The sequence below is a fragment of the Gopherus evgoodei genome, chromosome 5, assembly GCF_007399415.2.
Source record: "Gopherus evgoodei ecotype Sinaloan lineage chromosome 5, rGopEvg1_v1.p, whole genome shotgun sequence".
Lineage (NCBI taxonomy): Eukaryota > Metazoa > Chordata > Testudines > Testudinidae > Gopherus > Gopherus evgoodei.
In genome coordinates this window covers 129,645,416-129,665,452 of record NC_044326.1, presented here as the reverse complement: position 1 = coordinate 129,665,452, position 20,037 = coordinate 129,645,416, and the positions used below count along the sequence as shown (strand labels likewise).

The 20,037-nt window shown below is 42.4% G+C and overlaps 1 protein-coding gene across 1 annotated transcript in view; it reads left to right on the top strand.

Annotated features, from left to right (window-relative positions):
• Nucleotides 1-3,076: 3,076 nt before the first annotated feature.
• Nucleotides 3,077-20,037, top strand: part of BMP2K (BMP2 inducible kinase) — a 116,264-nt gene continuing 99,303 nt past the window's right edge. Inside the window, 1 exon segment of the mRNA XM_030565116.1 lies at nucleotides 3,077-3,230. Coding sequence (XP_030420976.1) covers nucleotides 3,077-3,230 — 154 coding nt within the window.

Here is a 20,037-nt window from a genome sequence, read left to right as displayed (position 1 = left end):
AACATTACATGGCATAATCCATATTCACTATTAAGAAATTTTTAATCTAAAAACACAGCCTCTGCTGTGTACACTTAAAAAAATGGGGATTTGTATTTGTGGATTCAGCTATAGCACAGGTTTCCAGATCTACAACTAAATAAGAGCATTAAGTGCAGTAATTTACATTCCAGTTGTCTACAATTATACATTCTTGTTAAAAAAAGTTTCATTTTCTGCAATCCTTGGTATTGCTGAACCCAGCCTTTAAAGAACCATGAATCAAAATCTCATAATTTTTGGAGCATCTTATAAATCATGAGATTTAAAAAAATAGTCAAATTTGGCCTTTTGTTTGCTTTAAAGTTTTTAAACCTCCAGGGTACACATTTTCAATGATTACTCCATAACTTTGAAGGCTAGAAACTTTTTTTTTTAACGAAAGCTTGTATTTTCCCATCATCACACGATTCCAGGAGCTGGAGCTTTAAGAAAAGACAACTGTTGCAAGACTTAAGATAAAATTGTGAGAGTTGGCAGTGCTGCTTTGGTCCACTCCTCTGCTCCATTTCCCTCAGCCTATAGTCCCTCTCCCTATTATCTTGCCTCTATCAGTTGCTGGGTAATACTTCAGCCCCCCCCCTTCTTCTACGTCACTCATCATCTCCACCTGTTTGTTGTGCCTCATTTTGCTCCATTCCCTGCTCTCCCTTCCCCTCCCCTTCCTTGCACTGGCTCCTTCCAATCCTCCTCTTTAGTCACCTGCCAGTGGGAAATTGAGAAATCTAAATAGCCTCTCCGCTATTCATCGGAAAATTAAGAGGGAAGAAAGACTATCTGAAAGATGTCAAGTTTCTGGTATATCAAAAGATTCTTTAGTGAACTGGCAACTAACACTGCTGTCTTAGGTATCTCAGCATCAGGTGTTATATGCTACTGTCAGAATTGGACTATAGAGCTCAAAAATGTGGATGTATTTATGCATTGAAGTAACTGACAGTGGTTTCCACACCAAATATTTTACTAGTATGATACCATCCTCTGAAAAAGGCAACTTGCATGTCATCTGCATTTGTATTATCGGAATCTCCAGAGAAAGATATGCCTGCAGCCATATCACTTTGTGTAAGAATCCTGTCATCTCCCTCAGCAAAAGCAGTCAGGCTGGGTCAGTACTTGATTCAAAGAGCTCCATGAAACACCTAGATGCTGCAGGAAATGATGTTGGGGATCCAGCGTACATAAGAGAATGACTATATGGGATCAGATCAATGGTCCATCTAGCCATATCCTGTCCCCCGCACTGACCAGTACCAGAACTTCAGGGAGAGTGCACAAAACAGGGCAATTTTGGAGTGATCCACCTGTCTTCTACATCTGGCTTCTGGCAGTTTAGGATTGCCCTGAGCATGGGGTTGCATACCTGACCATCTTAGCTAATAGCCATTTATGGGCCTATCCTCCATGAACATATCTAGTTCTTTTATGAACCCAGTTATAATTTTAGCTTTTACAACATCACCTGGCAGGGAGTTCCACAGCTTAAATTGTGTATTGTGTGAAAAAGTACTTCCTTGTGTTAGTTTTAAATCAATTGCCTATTAATTTAATCGGTGACCCCAAGGTTTTTGTATTGTGCGAAAGGGTCAATAACACTTTCTTGCTCACACCACTGATGATTTTATAGACCTCTAACTGTGATGACACTTTTTTTCTGAGTCAGCTAGTTCTTCTAGTCTATGCAGGTTCTTAAACCACCTTTATCACCGTAGTAGATGGGCTTCCCCTCATCTTAGCGACGTTTTTTTCTCTCTTTCATTGCAGGTTGAAAGTTTCACAACCCTTTTTTCCTTTCTTGCAAACAAATATGGAGAATAATGCCAATTTTTGAGCAGCTCCACCCAGAAGTCAAAAAATGATGGCTTGCAATGTCCTGTTCACAGGTGCTTGGATGTGCCAGCAGCTGGGATTGACAGGGCTGCCGAGAGTGGGTTTGGGCCTTTGTGAAAAAAATTTTCTGGCCCCCCACCAAGGGCGGACCAGCTAAACAGGGCTAATGAAGCCCCCTTCCAGACTGCTGGGCCCTGGCAATTTGTACTGCCTTCCCCCTTCTCTCATTGACCCTGGGGACTGAAAGGAGGAGAGGGGCTGTTGCCACCAAGAATATCTATGCCTGCAGGCCTGTCCTAAAGTTTGGCTGGGGACAGTGCTTAATTTGTGCCAGGGTTTTACAGGGCTGATCCCTGGCACCTCTAGGCTTGGCAGTTCAAAGTCTGGCTGGCACCTCTGGGCTTGCTCCATCAGTTATGAATGTAAAACAAATAAAAAGGTCAAGCCACACTTTCATTACAAATTAAGCGTTGGCTGGGGAAAAGCAGCTCTCCCCTTTGCCTAGGGGCAGGGCTGATCTGCAAGGCCATCCTCGTGCGCCCAGCCTCCCCTGGGGCTCGAACCCTTGATCCTCCAGCGTTCGAAACGGCCGTTCCTCTCTAACGGCAGGCAGGGTCCGGCCCCCAACCTTTTAAATAACGGTCAAGGCGCCCACAAGGCGGCGCGAGCTCCAGCTCCTCTCCCTCCCCCCCACGTGCTGGCCAGGCCTGGCGACCTCACTTCCGGCCGCGGGGCGGGGAGTGGGCCGAGCCGGAGGAGCGCGCATGCGCCGCTAACCGCACACAGCCCTGGCGAGGCGCGGCGGCGGATCCCTTGCAGATCGCTGGGGGCTCGGCTCGGCTCGGCGGTGACGACGCTGCTGCTGCGTGTGAGCTGGGCGCAAAGTCCGCGCCGGGCAGCGCAGCGCGGGGTCGCTCCTGGCCCTGCGGCAGCGGGAGCCAAGGGGCCTAGCGGGGCCCGGCGCTTCCCACCCCCCCCGCTGCGGTGCCGCTGCCTTGCGGCGCGGGCGGACGGGCGGGCGGGGGCAGCCGCGGCGGGCAGGAGGAGCCCAGCGGGGGCAGCTCGCCGCGGGCGGAATGTGAGGCTCGCAGCCCCGGCTCCTGGCAGCGGCGAGCGGTTCCCCGAGCAGCGCCTCCCCCCCGCCCCCGGGCACCGCCTGCGCGTCTGCGGCCCCATCCCCAGCCCGCCGCGGGGCCGGCCGCTCGCCATGAAGAAGTTCTCTCGCATGCCCAAGGCCGAGGGCAGCGGCGGCGGCGGGACGACGTGCGCTGGCTCCGGCGGCGCGGGCGGCGCGGGAGCCGCGGGCCGGGTGCTCGCCGTAGGACGCTACCAGGTCACCCTGGAGGATCTGCTGGCGGAAGGTAACGGGGGCAGGCTCCGGGCGGTGGGGGGGCAGTGCCAGGGCAAAGCCCCCGCCCTCTCGGTGGAGATGCCCCGAGGGGGGATCAGCCCCCGTCGCGCTCCCGTTCCCAGGGCAGCAAGTGTCACCCCATGCCCCTGCGGGAGGGAAGCGGGGCTGGGAGGCGGGAGCCCTGCAGAGGCAATGAAGGGGGCTCTCGTAGGGAGCTAAAAAGTTGGGGAAAGAAGGAAGGAAATCTCCTTTTGCGCCCCCACGCTGGGCTAGAAGGCTGAGACTTTTGGATCGCCCCTTTTTCCTCCCCCTGGCACTGGCTCTCGTTCCCAGACTCTAAATAGCTGCTTACACATTATAAGCCGGTTAGTGATCTTTTTTTTTAACGATTGGCTCGTGCATTGGCCTCATTATGGGGTTTACATAGTTTCCTGGCATATTGTCACCAGTAAACCAGTATGAAATCGCCTAGCGAGTGGCATGCTGTTGTGGGATCTGATAGTCATTGTGTCAAATCAAATGGTGTTTCAGAGAATGTGTACGGTAACCGGTGCCAGAGAATTGGCATGTATAAGATTTGTGTCCTATTTGCTAAGTAATTTTAAATGAAGCTGATATTAAGGCCTAATTTCTGGAATTCAGCAGAGTTGTACTTGGATCAGCAATGAATGTGTGGTGTTTGCAGCTTTATATGCAGTAGGACTTCTGTCTTTTTCCCATTGAAACAATATCTGATTATTCCATCATTATTAGTATGCCGCTTTTATTGTTAAACCTGCAATTGACATTGCAGTGAAGTTATGTTAGACAACAGAAGTTCTGAATAGGCAATATTTTCACTTATGCTATGCATTTTAGTGAACTAAATAACATAGGTAATCCTGACTGGTATCAGATTTGGGTTCTTATTGTGAGAATAACCAGTGTAGTACTTACTCTTAGTTAAATATTTATGTACTCTTTACACTATGAAGAATACTGTATAATTCCCTTCTCAGATGGTTGGACATAAGACCAGTTTTGTATTTGCAATACACCTATGCTGTGTGGTATTCTTGCAAAATTTGAAAACAGTAAAGTGAATAAAACATACCAGACAAAGAACATTTATAGGCTCTAAATTGATTTCCTTATTTCAAAGTGAGAGAATTGGTAAACAGCTGAAGTATTGCAGATACTGATAGTAGATCTGAGTACTCTGTTTAGCCCATGATATTGAAAAATATGATTGCAATGAGAGTGTGTTATTGTGGAATTTTCATTTTTTCAAAAGTATGTTGGATTCTGGGAATCCTCTTTAGAACCTTGAATGGTCTATTGAAAAATATGAATTCTAAGCAGGAAGAACTTGATTACTCTGACTTTTAGTGCCCTCTGAAAGGGACATTGTCATCTTGAGATCTTTTTGATTTAAAAGTATGAAATGAATAGTTTGTTACTGATCTTTCTTTAGCTCTTATGCAAAACTTTTTGCAATAATTTCCAATTATTAATATTTGAATTGAAACCTTTTTAAATACCCAAACAAAGGAGTACTGACAAGACATCAAGTGCTGCGAAGTGCAAAAAGTAGAGTGAAATTTCTATCTTTATCTGTTGTAATAGATTAAAAAATACTTGTGTGACAGGATTTGTAAATTGATAGTATACCTTTAGCTAAAATTGAATTAGTGTTCAATATTGAGAAGATGGGTAGTTTTGTTTTTGCGTTTTAGAAATGAGTTGAGTACTCATGCATTAGTTTTAGGCCTCCAATTCCACAACTAGCAATGCAGGTGGACCCTTTTATGGAGCTTTATTGAAGTCAGTGGGGCTCAGTACAGGGATCTGCCTCTGCAAGACTTGTTGCAGGGTACAGTCTTCCTGGAACTGCGTAGGGGTATGTTTTTCTAATAGTTGAGGGGGTGACTTAAAATAGGCCCATAGTAGAAAACAGGGAAATTGTATAGTGCTTTGCTCAGGCTTGCATGCTTTAAGAGGACTCTGGTAATCTCACTTGTAAATTGTCAGTTAAGAAAAATATAAACTCTTATTTAAAGTGGGTGATGTTAGGATACTACATCCGCCTAAGGGTTGCAGAAAAGTAGTATGTGTGTAGCCTGTCCCTTTTGTTAGCTGCTGTGTTATCAAGAAACCTTGCATTAGCCATAAAATATAATGTCTATAACTTGGTGCGTGTATCTGCTTTTGTTCTATGATTACAGTACATTAGAAAGCATTCACATCAAACTTACAGTCCAAGTTAGTAGGTAATGTTCAACATTGCACTGATAGTTAATGGCATTCTGAAGACATCTGCATCTGTAATCCTTCCACTGAAGCCAAAAGAAATGAAAGTGAAAATTTCGAATTAAAAATTAGCAGGGCTAAAAAAAAATAAATCTACTTGTGCAAGGGCCTGTAGGAACCTTTCATCATGTTATGTACTACTGCAAACTCTAGGGTTCTGTGTCTCCTCTTTCCTGTAAAAAGCAAGTTTTTAGTCCTTATAGTTGAGAAGAAAATGGTCCTAATATGGTGCAGCGTTATCTTGCCTTTCTGAATGAAGGCATATCAGTTTTCATGGTAACTTACACGATGTTGAAACTGATAAGAATGAGGCCAATTTAAATTCAGTGCTTCTTGGGATGGGCATTGGAAGTGATCAAGCACTGGAGCTGTCAATGGAGACAATTAAAAAGAGATTTGGAGAGAGCTAAAGTTGTAGGAGATGGCTGTAACGAGCCATGGAGACTGTAGTATGAGACTTGGGGGAACAGGAAGAAAAGGCTGGCTGAGAGGAGCAGCAGGTAGAAGAGGTTTGGGGTGGAGGGTACCACACTGGTCAGACCTGTACTAGCTGGAGGCTATGAAAGATGGAGCCCCAGAGGGGGGTCCAGGATAGCATCCTAGTGGGATTCCTAATGCCTTCACCTTTAGCAGTAGCTGGAGGTGTGGGAGCTGGCTTAGCTGAGCATTATTTATTTGATAGTAGCAACCTACTGGACCCCAGCCTTGTTTGTAGTCTCATTGTGTTAGGAGATCTGGTATCTTTTGTTCGATTTATTTCGGAAATATTTTTTAAATTCAAATAGGTCTACAGCTGGTCAAACATTACTATTTTTGTTAAATACTCTAGTCAGGATTAGGGGCACCATTGTGTTTCTTCCTATATAAACCCACAGGAAGATATATAGTCTATGCCTCAAAGAGCTTTTAGTCTAGGGCAACTGAAATTAATAAAATAGAAATTTAAGTAAGAATTAATTTAATTAAGAATTCATTGCAATTTGAATATACAGCTGTCTATTCTTCCGGTTGAAGTGTAGATATTTTCACCTGAGCTGATAGGTGTTGGCTAAACATTTCAAACTCTGAAAATTAATATTTCAGGTTGAGTGTTTGAAGTTCCTGTAGCTTGACTTCAGTTAGGCTCCATGTGAGTGGAAGATTGGTGCCTTGGAGGTGGCAAATTGGTATTTTAGGGGTTTATCTAATACATAAATTGCCAGCATACAGTGACAAATCTTCACTAGATTTGCCACTGTAATATACATGTCCTCACTGTAATGAGGTACAGTGCCAAGGCAACTACTGCCAGTCTTTCAGTGACTTAAATGGCTAGACTTCATAGCATTGCAAGTTTGTTTGGAATGGGATGGGAACCGAAAAGGAGAACAGCATCCATCTGCTGGAACACGATTCATGAGATCCGAAAGCTCTGTTCTTAGGGATGTTCTGGTCATGACACTTTGTGTCTGGTATAGTTTTCATAAATAAAGTAGCAAGAACATGATCAGTCTTACCCGAGAGAGAGAGAAATTTCTGTCCTAGGTGGAGCAAAATTTCTTATTTCTGTGCGCACTGCCTATTCGGTGGAGATGGAATTCTGAAACATACATGGTAAATATTGGATCAAGCACAGTGGGACATTCACCCAGAAATATCTTCGCTCGTAAATCAACATGGTGGGCTGTTTGTTGGTTTCTTTGTATCTGGAAACAGCAGAGGTCTCTGTGGCTTCTCCGTTTGTCTGGACCCAAGATATAAGGTGATGAATGACTTCTCATAGTGCTAGGCAATGTTTCTGATTTATGCTTTCCCATCTGTCCTGCTGCTCCCCAGGACCATATAAAGCAGTGGTTCTCCAACTTTTATACTGGCGACCCTTTCACACAGCAAGCCTCTGAGAATGATCCCCTCATATAAATTAATTTTTTTTATATATTTAACACCATTATAAATGCTGAATGCAAAGCAGGGTTTGGGATGGAGGCTGGCTTGTGACCCACCCCCCCCGTAATAATCTCGTGACCCCCCTGAAGGGTCCCTACCCTTGGTTTGAGAATCCCTGATATAAAGAGTAGTTAAGAGTGGCAGTGATACTGTTCCCACACGCACCCTGGCTGAAGAGGTTATGGCTGTTGAAACTGATTAACCTGGCATGGACCTTCCAATGTGTTCCCCCCCACCCCTCCACACACACAGTGGAGGTCTGCTATTTCAAAAAACAATTCTCTAGGACCAGACAGTACAAAATAGGTAACTTTAAATGATCATTTCTCTCGTGAATGCTAAAAAGTCATTAAGTAACTTATTCTGCTGAGTGGTGCAAAGTCTATAGTTTAATTATTGTGTTAAAGAATGAAACATACCTTTGAGTTCTTCCAGAATGACTTTATCGCGGTTGTATAAGAGAGTCCAAGCAAAAAGATTAAGTCTCTGTAGTGTAATGTTGTTATAGTGTTTAAGAAAGAGAGAAGTTTTACACAAACACCAACGTTAAATGTTTCTTCTAGTCAACAACTCTTTTTCCAGCCTCCAACATCATGGAGCACTACCTTAGATATGCTCAGATAAATGTTTGTATTCTCTAGCTTTCAATCTGAATCAAAATCTCAGTGTTGACCATTCTTTGTCCTACAGACAGAGGATTTGTTCACATCTCGTACCTCATTTTCACACCTTAATTAGGTTACTATATTGAATGGAAACTAAGGCCTGGTCTACACTACACAGATTGATGTAAGGCAGCTTATGTATACCTATTTATGTCAGTGTACGCAGTACAGCCTTGTCCCGCCAATGTAAGTACCATACTACACCGACATAATAACTCCACCTCCATGAGAGGCATAGGGCTTAAGTTGGTGTAATTAGGGCAATGCAGTATCTCTGTAGACAGTGTGTTACTTACATCAGCTGTTGGCTGTCATGTTGGAGCCTTGATATTTGGCAAGAAAGCTTGGCCACTAGAGCCTGGCTGCCCCTGGTGCTCCGATCTGGCTGTGCCCTCCTGGCTCCCCACTCAGGGAAGCAAGAAGCCTGGGTGGCTCCTCTTTTCTCCCCCTCTTCCTACTCCTAGTGGGAAGCTGCACAGAGTTGAGAGCTAGCTCTCAGCCCTCTTCAGTCGGTGGAAGTGCTCCTGGTGAGGACGCGCACCGCCAACAGAAGGAGGGTAGTGTGGACATCGGTAATTACTTAGGGGGCTGTAAGTTGACCTAACATAGGTTGACTCAAGTCTGTAGTGTAGACATATCTTAGTAACTCTTAGGCTGTGTAACAAAATTTAAGCTTGCATTCTTCAGTAGTTCATCGGTTAGGTCACATGTATCATGCTGGTCCTTGTATCTTCAACTAAAAATAATAATCCTTTCTGTTGGGAATCTAGAAAGCTTTAGATATGCAAATGCTTATGGACTATTCTGTTTGCTCTGGAAAAAGTGGTCCAGAAAAATCAAGACCTCTTGTAAGTTTAGAGAGACAGTCCAAAATGCTGGTTTGTTTTCTTTACAAAACATAATATGAATTACTTTGTTGATAAAGGTTAAATACACCACTCACAACTGGTGCTGCCCTTGAGCACAACTATGCTGTGTATACAAGAGAGCTAAAAAATGGAACTGACTTCTCTTTTGTCCAAGCTAAGTTACCTCAAAAAAATTGAACAAATAGCATAAATGGTGAGAAGAAGATAGGTTTAAAAACATTTCAGACTTAAGGGTGATGATATACATTTTAATTTTCTGTATCTTGTCCGTTTATAGAATAAAATAAGTAAAATATTCCAAATGGAGGACTGAGGAAGCTATACAACCTAAATGTCCTTTCATGCATTCCCTTCTCTCCTTTGTACCCAGCACCACTCCACATGTACAAACTAAGTTTCTATATGAAATTCAGTGAGAGTTTTCTGTCAGAAGTGTGTGGGGCGGAGGTGAAGGGTTAAAGGAACTTTTGATCTTGGAGTTATGTAAGACAAGAAAATAGGTTGTTGAGTACTAAAAGGTATTCTAGGGTTTTAACTTCATCAATGCTTCTGATACACTAGCTCTAGTAATAGCAATATGAAGTGGGATTAATGTTTTGCTTTCTACAGGATGCAGCTGTGTTCAAATAAATGTTCTTCAAAAACAGGAAGTGCCTATGGGTAGATGTGTGTAATTCTTGACTTGTCTTTCCTATATGTTAATGATGCATAACTGAGAGTGTATTGAGTAGAGGAAGGCTTTATTTTAACTCAGAATAGTGGTACTAGGTACAAAGTAAGAAAAAAAGGTTACGGCTTCCTCCTTAGCATTTTATTTTCACTTCAAAAGTGTTTAATTTGGGTGGAATAATAAAAGTAGTAACTAGTGTATTTGGTTTCCTAACTCAGTATACTTTTAACTGATTTTGATTTATCCCAGATTGAAAACAGAATAAGATCTTAACACTTTTATGTTAAAATCATATCATATATTACCCATCTACTTCACAGGGCTGCGAGGTTCATCTCTATTATATAGATGGGGAAACTGAGGAACAGAGGAGGAGGGGGAAATTCCCTATGGCTGAAGAGAGGTGTCTGCATCAGATCAAGGATAAAAATTCAGGAGTCCCTGATTTTTAGTATAGTTCTTCTCTTGTCGTATTATTAGTACTCAATAATTCCCTAGACAATTATTTCCACATTTTAGTATGTATTATAATTTATTTTCACATTTCCCACTTTATTGTCTACTCAATTTGATTTAAAAGAGAAACTAAATATATTTTCTGTATATGCCTAATTGTAGTTGGATATTGGTTTAAATTAGCAGAAGGAGCAACCCACATACATGGTAGTTTAGTGAATCTGAAAGTTCTTCTTCGAGTGATTGCTCACATCCATTCCAGTTAGGTGTGCGCGCCGCGCGTGCACGTTCGTCGGAAACTTTTTACCCTAGCAACTCCAGTGGGCCGGCAGGTCGCCCCCTGGAGTGGCGCCGCCATGGCGCCCAATATATATCCCTGCCGGCCCGCCCGCTCCTCAGTTCCTTCTTACTGCCGTGTCGGTCGTTGGAACTGTGGAGCGCGGCATAGCTGTCCTCCACGTCCCTAGCTCTCCTAGTTATCTATCGTTTATCTATCGTTCATCTCTAGTTCCATTATAGTTGTTAATTAGTTTGTTAAGTAGATAGTTAAGTTAAATAGTTGTTAAGTAGTTCTTCGCCGGGGGCTTAGCCCTTCCCGGCACCCGGCGCCAGGCTCATGCCTGTTTCGCCGGGCTTCAAGCAGTGTGCGGCCTGCAAGAAGCCCATGCCTACCAGCGATCCCCACGAAGCGTGCCTGAAGTGCCTCGGGGAATCGCACAGATCCGAAGAAGCCTTCCACGTCAACCAAGAGATTTTCCTTCCGGTTTTTTTCCCAAAACCTCACTCCTCAGGCAGGGAGCAGCAGCTCCACTCGCTGGATGTCCGTAGGGCTCTCGCGTTCTACATAGAGAGGACTAAGCCCTTCCGAAAATCCCCCCAGCTTTTCGTGGCGGTAGCAGATCGTATGAAGGGGCTTCCTATCTCCTCCCAGAGGGTATCCTCTTGGGTTACGTCCTGTATCAGGACCTGTTATGACTTGGCCCATGTCCCTACGGGCCGTGTGACTGCGCATTCTACCAGGGCGCAGGCGTCGTCGCTGGCTTTCCTCGCCCGCGTGCCCATCCAGGAAATCTGTCGGGCAGCGACCTGGTCATCGGTCCACACCTTTGCTTCCCACTACGCCCTGGTCCAGCAGTCGAGGGAGGATGCGGCCTTCGGAACTGCAGTGCTCCGTGCCGCGACTTCTCACTCCGACCCCACCGCCTAGGTATGGCTTGGGAGTCACCTAACTGGAATGGATGTGAGCAATCACTCGAAGAAGAAAAGACGGTTACTCACCTTTGTAACTGTTGTTCTTCGAGATGTATTGCTCACATCCATTCCACACCCGACCTCCTTCCCCACTGTCGGAGTAGCCGGCAAGAAGGAACTGAGGAGCGGGCGGGCCGGCAGGGATATATATTGGGCGCCATGGCGGCGCCACTCCAGGGGGCAACCTGCCGGCCCACTGGAGTTGCTAGGGTAAAAAGTTTCCGACGAACGTGCACGCGCGGCGCGCACACCTAACTGGAATGGATGTGAGCAACACATCTCGAAGAACAACAGTTACAAAGGTGAGTAACCGTCTTCTTTTTTGTGAGATAGTGGTCAAGAATCACTGTTGTTAACTAACAGTTTTTCTTTGGGAGATGTTTTATGCTTAGTTTGATGTAAATTTTTCATAATTTTTCCCACAGCCAAATCTTGATAGATTCTATTTGCAAACACTTTTTATTGTATATCTGCTCATAAATGTTGCTTTGAAGATATTGACATTAATACATTTTGACATTGCTATTAATTTATATTATAGTTGCGCCTAGAAACTCTAGTCAAAGATGAGGGTTCCATTGTGCTAGGCAATGTATAGATGAGTAACAAAGAAGACCGTTCTTTTTGCAGAGAACTTAGTGTAGGGATAACTTTTTCAAAAGGGACTGGCGCACTTAGGTGCTTTTTGAAAGTTTTACTCTAATTGTCATTAAGCAACAGGTGGAGAAAATAAACAGAATCAGATGGGAATGGATGAGAAGATGAGGATAAATTGAGAAGATAGAGAAAACATACTTCTGATTTCATCAAAACTATCTTAAAATTTTTTTTGTTTGAAGTGCGTCATAGAAACACAAACAAATTAAGATCAATGTTAGAAGACTTATTTGGATGTGTATCCTCTTGTCGTTTAACAAACTCACCCGTCATATCTTTTGTTTAAAATGGAGTAACAGTAACTTTAACTGACACGGCTTGTAGTTAGTGTGTACCAAGCTGAGGTGTGAATCTGCAGCTTACTAGCTTGCGACACACTAACTTGTTTTGTGGACCCTGCTACTGTGCATTAAAAGTTTAGTGCACTTTGATATGTTGCTGGAACATATGCAGTTAATGTTCAGCAAGCTAGTGCACTGTACATTCCCACCTCGGCTTGTCGCACACCAAGTCTCTGGGTAGGCAAACCTTAATTTTTGTTGTTGAATGAATGAATCTCAGTATTTGATATGACTACACAACATATATTCAACAGTGAAGAAAGGTCAACTTCTCAGACTAATTCCTTTCTAACCCGTTGTGGTGATTTCATGTGAAGTGTCTGTCTAGGTACTTAAGTGGCCCTTATCACATCTAGCTCCTCCTAGGCATTGATCAGTTTATCCTTACAACACCCTATGAAGTAAGGAAGTAGTAGTACAGGAGAACCTCAGAATTATGAACATGTATGGAATGGAGGTTGCTAATAACCGTGAAATGTTTGCAACTCTGAACAAAATTTTATGGTGGTTATTTGAAAGGTTTACAGCTGAACATTGACTTAATACTTCGAAACATTACTATGCCGAAGAAATATACTGCTTTCTCTTTATTTTTTTAGTAGTTTACATTTAACACAGTACTGTATAGTATTTGCTTCTTTTTTTGTTTCTCTGATACTCCCTGATTGTGAACTTCTGGTTCCAAATGAGATGTGTGGTTGACTGATCAGTTTGTAACTCTTGTGTTCATAACTGAGGTTCTACCGTATGACCATTTTATGGATAAGGAATTGAAACAGATATTTGGCCAAGGGCACAAGGGACTGAATGTAATTCTCCTAAGTCTTAATCAGTGCCTTAACCACAAGACCATCCTTACTCTTGCCTAGTTTGGTGAGTACAACCTAGAAGACCAGCTTGTCTGAAATTAATTTATGGAGACTAATTTGCAGGGAGAGAAGCATCCAGACCCAAAGAATTGGGAAGTGTATCCCAATTATTATTTTTTTAAGAGTTAATTGGTCATTCTGGCATATAGACAGACAGAGAGAGAGAGAGATCACATGCATATTAACTGGGTTGTATGGAGAGTGAAACTGATTTTTAACAGAATATTACTCAGTGGGTGGGGAAGTATTTTAAGTCTTGTATCTGGGCTCCTAACTGTTGTGTTTATATATTTTTCTTAATTTATTTTAACCTTTCTTTCAATCTTTCTCTCATTGTTAAAATTTTTATTAGCTTTCTTTAAATCCTTTACTTAGATCTTTATCTCTAAGTTTTATGGACTTTAGACGGTTACTTTTGTATTTGTTGCTTAGTGGCACATAGTGATCATTATAGTCTTATAATTCAAAGTGTAAAAAAGCCTCTGACAATTTGGACAGTTGTATGCTTCAGTCTACTAGAGAAATACTGTGAGTTTGTTTCAGATGGCACACTAGGAATTATTGCTGGAGCCTCTGTAAATCTACTATGGATCTTCAGGGTTTTTTTCCTCTGCATCAGCTGTATCTCTGTGTATATACAATATGTCAATACAGCTTAATTTAGTAGTTGCTTGAAAAGACTATTAACATTGCTTGAAATACTTATCTAGCGGTTAAATGACTGGTGATAGGATTCAGTTCCCAGTGGCTTTCAGGAGCAATTTTCTGATACATGGTATATACACTCCAGTCCTTGGTTTTGGAAAGGGAAAGTTCACCCCATCTTTCATCTCTGTCTTATGCTGAGGGTAAATAAACTTTTGGTTATTGGTCTGTGTATGGGTAAGGTTTTGTCTCCATTCTCCTTTGTCAGCACGTGGACAGGGTGGAGAGAGTAGAGGGGCGTTCTATCCCCTTCTGTGTTTTTGTGAGGGTTCAATACTGTCTCCTATCTGTCTCTTGGTTAAGTGTCTGAGATTTTGCCATGCTGATTTTGGTCCACCTCTGCCTTTGGTCTCAATCACCCCACATCCCTACTCTGCGTAACTTTTAGGAGCAGCAGGATGGTGATGACAAGATCAGGGATCAGTGGTGAAACGGACCAATCACCTTTGAAATACAGGTGGAATGGAAGAGATTGTAATAAGTTACACTGTGCAGCTGCTTGGGAGCAAGCAGTAATCGTCATGTTTTTGCACTGTCCACACTGGCGCTTAGGTCAATGTAACTTATGTCACTTGGTGGGTGGTGAATTATTCACGCCTCTGAGCATAGTAAATTATACTGACATAAGTGGTAGTGAGTACAAGCCCTTAGTTATTGTGCTGATATAGAATAAGAACTTGAAGAGAATATCGTAATGTATATGTGTAGTGAGGCTAAGGGAAGGTTGTACATGAAACTTTAATTCTTTAACTTCCTGTCTTTCGAGTGCTTAACTTTGCAGCCTTAAGATTCCTTTTACATGATTTGTTTTATGTAATTTCTTCAGTCTGCAGATTGTCCAATCTATAACTCTCTTTTTTTTCCACTCCCATAATACTGGCTGCACAAAAAGTGGCCAAACCAATTTTTCCTGTAAATCCAGAGATGTCCTATGACCAGGGTCTCTCCCTCCAGATCCATCTGGATTAATTTCCTTTGGGACTAAAAACCATGACTGTTTGAGATTCTGATACCTTCAACAAGACAGTTTGTTGCTAGAGTCTATCGACCTATCTGGAAAAAAAAGTAATGTGGTGAAATCTGTTTTGTGGACTTGATGTTTCTATTGGAGGTATTCAGCGAAAGGTTGAGCCACTGCGATCCTTCCAAATCTATCTGATATTCAGAAGTCTGCGTTCCACAGGACACTGTCGGTTGGCCTTGTATCATGACGTATGGGGAAACAAGTATTTCTAGGCTGACACCACTCCTTCTGAGACTTCAGCTGGATACCTTATGCAATATAGTTTGAGAAGTTGTGCTGGGAAACACAGGCATGTACTGCAGATGTGAGTACACTGTGGTGTCACCAAGTTAGTTGTGCTATTTCTGGAAAGATTGATAGCAAGGACTAATTTCATGTTTACGCTGGATTGTTGGATTTGCGTTATCAGAAAACACACACTGGTAATGGACAAAATGGTCAATTCTATAGTACAGAGTAGATTTATTTAAAATGATTTTAATCATGATTTAAATTGGCAAGCAGGAAACCTTGATTTAAATAATCAATTTAATCTTATTTTGCATTTGTAATTTTTATTGGTAATCATTAAAACATGTTGTTTGCAGACAAATATAGACTTACTAAATTTAGTGTGTTACTTTTTGCTAACCAGGAGGATAAGCTATATCTACACACTTTTTTACAGCTAAACGTAGCTTTATATGTTTACTTATGTTGGAAAATTGTGGGTGATTCATTTCTTTTTTATTAGACTAATTTTTTACTTTTGTATTGAGCTGCATTTGGATTGAAAGTGGAATTCGGCTAAAATTCACACAAGCTGCCTTTTAAAATATTATTTTTATTAAGTAAAACTACCGTAAATGTGCTGGATCTCTTTTTATGAAAGTTTTTGATAAAACATGTTTTGCAATTAAAACTGTTTTATTAAACAAAAGGAAGACTTTAGAACAGGTAGATCTCATCCTCTCACATCTTGTTTATACTTATAGACTGGAAAAGGGAAAACAAGCTGTCCTGCTTTTTCAACTTCCAATTTAACTTTAAAAAAATTTAAATGAAGTAAATAGTCTTTCTTAACCTGCAGAAGAAGCTGTTGCTGTCAAAAGCTGGTTTAGCACTTCAGCAAACTCTGGCTCCACATTTCTACCATTCATTGGTTTGATTTTCTTTTAAAACTTTTGCATCCAGCATGTCCTGCTTGAATATTTTTTTATTTAAATAATTTTAATAGATTACTGTTAGTTTAATCCTTAACATAGATTGTCACAATTCCAAATTTAAATTAAAATACTTTTTCTTTTTAAAAATAAACTTATTTAAAATACATCTGATTTTAAATAAAATACTTAAATTAAAATCTGCTTTTTTTTTATGTGCCTTGTTCTACAAATCATGTTTCTATGGGAGCTGATTTTCTGATTACATTGATTTCCAGTCAAGTGAGGACTAATTAACAAGTGAGATCATCTCCAGCTGAGAGTTACCTATTGGGCATGGTGTGTTTGATAAGCTTTGTTAAAAAGCTTCAAACTCCACAGCATGGAATTTAGAAGTAAAATTAATTACAAATGACCCACAACCTTGCTGAAATTTGGAAACTATGTAATATACAATAAAATGCTTCTAAAATACAAAGAGTTACAATTGCAGATTAGTTAAACAAAATTTTAGAAAACAGATTTATCTCATGTGTGTCCGAACTATATTTCTTAACCCTATTCTGCCAGTACTTTGACTTAGTCAGGATCCTAAAATTCATTATTCTGCAAAACTAAAATACCATGAAAAGAACTTCCAGATTTAGATATTTTTATCCACCAGCGCTCAGACAGTGCAAGACAGCAATTTCTTTGCTTTCACCTGCTGTCCTGTACATGGTGGAGCCTACCCATTTTCTATTGTAAGCAAGTTTGTCTATGCATGGCTCCCTCAATTGCTTCAGGTATAACAGCACTCACATATGGGATTGGGATTGTGTTCAGTTTTGTTCCTTGCACCTGAATGATCCAAAGGAAAGACACATTTTTCAGAGTTTCATTTACAAAAAAAATTATAGATAGCCCTTATAATTTCAGAGAGAAACAGATGCAGTGATATCTGCTTTACTCTGCATTCAGTCTGAAATAGTAGCTCTGAGAAATATAAACTTGCCCCATTTATTTCAGTCAGGGCCCTGTGGGCTTCTCTTTTCTATGGCTGTGGAAAGTCGTACATTTCCAAGATGCCACAGAATATGCCATTTTGCTGTAGCTGGACTCTGTTTCCTGGTCACAGTGGCACGTGGTAAGTTATTAGGGAGCAGGTATAGAAGATGATAGAAAGTCAGTTGCCCTTGCCAGACAATATAGGAAAAAATAGAAGCTTTATACCAGTCCAGACAGTCCCCTTGGGGTTCAATCAGGAAAATCCACTGGGAGAGAATAGCTGCTTGAGGGGAAAATAGACCTTTCTTTCAGGAAGTCTGCCGGACTCTGTGTCAGCCTAATCTGGACTGAAATCCCCTCCTCTGTGATCTGACTCTTTCCCCCAGTTTGCGGAGTATTGTTCAGTTTCCATATGGCTGAGTGAGCTTTGGGAGACTTCCCTTAAGGGGATATTCCTTAGAAAATGTCCCAAGATGTAGACTCATCATGTCATAATTCAGCCTAGGAAGGAATCACGATAGGCCTGAAGCTATCCATTGTCTCCTGTGGAGAAGGGTGATAGAGCCTCTCTCCTGTTCTATTTCTGGTTACAAAAACGTGGAACAGAGCAGTGTCTGATTTGGGGTAATCTGTAAATTCCCAGAAAAGTTCAAATCCAATATAGGGACACTCGCATACATACACTTCAGCAGCCATAAATTTAGTCTTTTCCCTACTTTCTGTTGCTCTGAAGGCTACTTCCTGTAAATCCTTATTTATTGATCCATTGGGGAAAATCTGTATTTTACCTTGGGATAACAGTACTTTCAGCACATTTCCTTTGCTTCTTTGATATGATTACCACTCCTAGCATGTTCATGAGGCTTGACATAATGATAGCCCACAGAGAGGAGAGAATCTAAGGCTATGTCTGCACTGTCGCAGTGCAGGTGATGGGATTATGAATTGCAGAGTGCATCAAAATGTTGTGCTCTAATTGCCCTGTGTGGATGATTCTGGCGCAGACTGAAGGTATCTAGTTCACATCAACATAGATATATTATATTCCCTTCGGATCTGACCAGTGGCCTCCAAAGCTGCATTCCATCTCTTCTGTACCATGCTCTGTCTCACTTGACATTAAATATGCAATTCCTCCAAGTAGTACTGAAGTAACTCATCTAGTATCTCTCTATCTCATGGGGGGGGGGGGGGGGGTGTTAAAGCCTCACAGCTCCCTGCTTTACACTGTGAAAGTCCCAGCAAGCCAGTTTCGAAAAGTTACCGGGCCTATGCTTTGCTTTCTCTGAGGGCTATGAATAGTACATTGCTACCAGTTACAAGTTACTACATGGTTCTTTGTAATCAAGCAAAAAGCATTACAAAGAGAACAGATTTAAATGCACATTAACTATACCCAGAGTCATCCACCGAAAGACTTATCAACTCTCCCGTAGGACTGCTGAGTTGCACCAGTGCAGTTGTGCCACTGCAGCTTTTGAAATGTAGACCTGTTCTGAGTCAGTTTAAGCACAGCTGCCTTATGCTGGAAGCCCTTTCTTTGTTTGTCTGGTCTCTAGAAAACTCAGTTTGAACCACTATATGCAGGCTTCCCCAGTGGGTTGTACCTGCTTAGTGGTGTTTACAACCTAAGGGTATGGCTTGGAGATGTGCAGCGCTGGGAGTTACAGCTGTGTTCGTACAGCTGTGTAGGAAAAGCGCTGCAGTGTGGCCACACTGACAGCTACCAGTGCTGCAGTGTGGCCACATATGCCGCATTTGCAGCGCTGTTGGGAGTGGTGCATTGTGGGCAGCTATCTCAGCGTTCAAGTGGCTGCAACGTGCTTTTCAAAAGAGGGGGGTGAGGTGGAGTGTGACAGGGAGCGTGGGGGAGACAGAGTGGATTTTTGGAGCTGACACTGTTCTCAGCTCCCTGCCTTGCAAGTTCTAAGGACTGGAAGATACACAGTGCCTACCTTCAATCATTTTAAAAGTTTTGACCTTTCCCCCACCTGTGTCTTATTCACTAAATGCAAATTATGCACTCCTAAATAGTCTTTAGACCATATAAGCAGCTGCTCAACACTACCTCTCCCCTCTCTCCTCAAGCAAACAGCTGTGAACATTCCAAAGCAATTCCCCTGCCTCCGCTCGCTTGCCGCTGGAGCAAAGAGCAGCTGTGTTTGTTTTTTAGCTAAGTAGCTACGGGGAGATCGGAGTTCAGCCATTCTTCTGGTTTGTTGTGGACAGGAATTCTGGGATACCTCCTAATACCCTGGAGGCCAATAACAGCGCTTTTGGTGGCTACACTTGATGACCAGCGCTGCATCACTAGCGCTGGAATCGCTACACCCCAAGCAAACCAGGTGTACAGCCAGCGCTGCAACCAGGGAGTTGCAGCGCTGGCCGTGCTTTGCAAGTATGGACACAGTGAGTTGCAGCACTGTAACCCCATCACCAGCGCTGCAACTCTCCAGTGTAGCCATGCCCTAAGTGATTTACCTTAATGCCCCCACTGTTTTTGATTCCTGGAGGAATTGTGGAAACCCTGCCCCCTGGAGTTTCATACAGTCCTTAGCCTGCAGTGATACATACATTTAATAAAATATGGGCCCCCAGCGATATCACTTGGGATTGCAGTGTGTCACAGCAGCCTACCAGATTTTGCAGCAAACACTTCGAGAAGAGAACAGTCCTAAGAGCAAGGCTCTTAAAAGAGGGGAGACAGTATAGGTGGCCAAAGCCTCAAGGTGATCCAGTAAGCTACTGATTCTCTGCACTATGGTTGCGTTTTAGTTAGATACGTTCCAAGGTTTGAGCCTGGAATACATATGACACTTGACACTTGACATCAGATCAGTTAAAATCAGATTAAATTCCTGTTTCCATCACTGACTCTTCTGGACTAGTTTACATTTTTAACTTCAGCCGTTAGATAACTGGTTCTTGGTAAAAAGATTTTATCTTTAATAGAAAAGACATCCCTC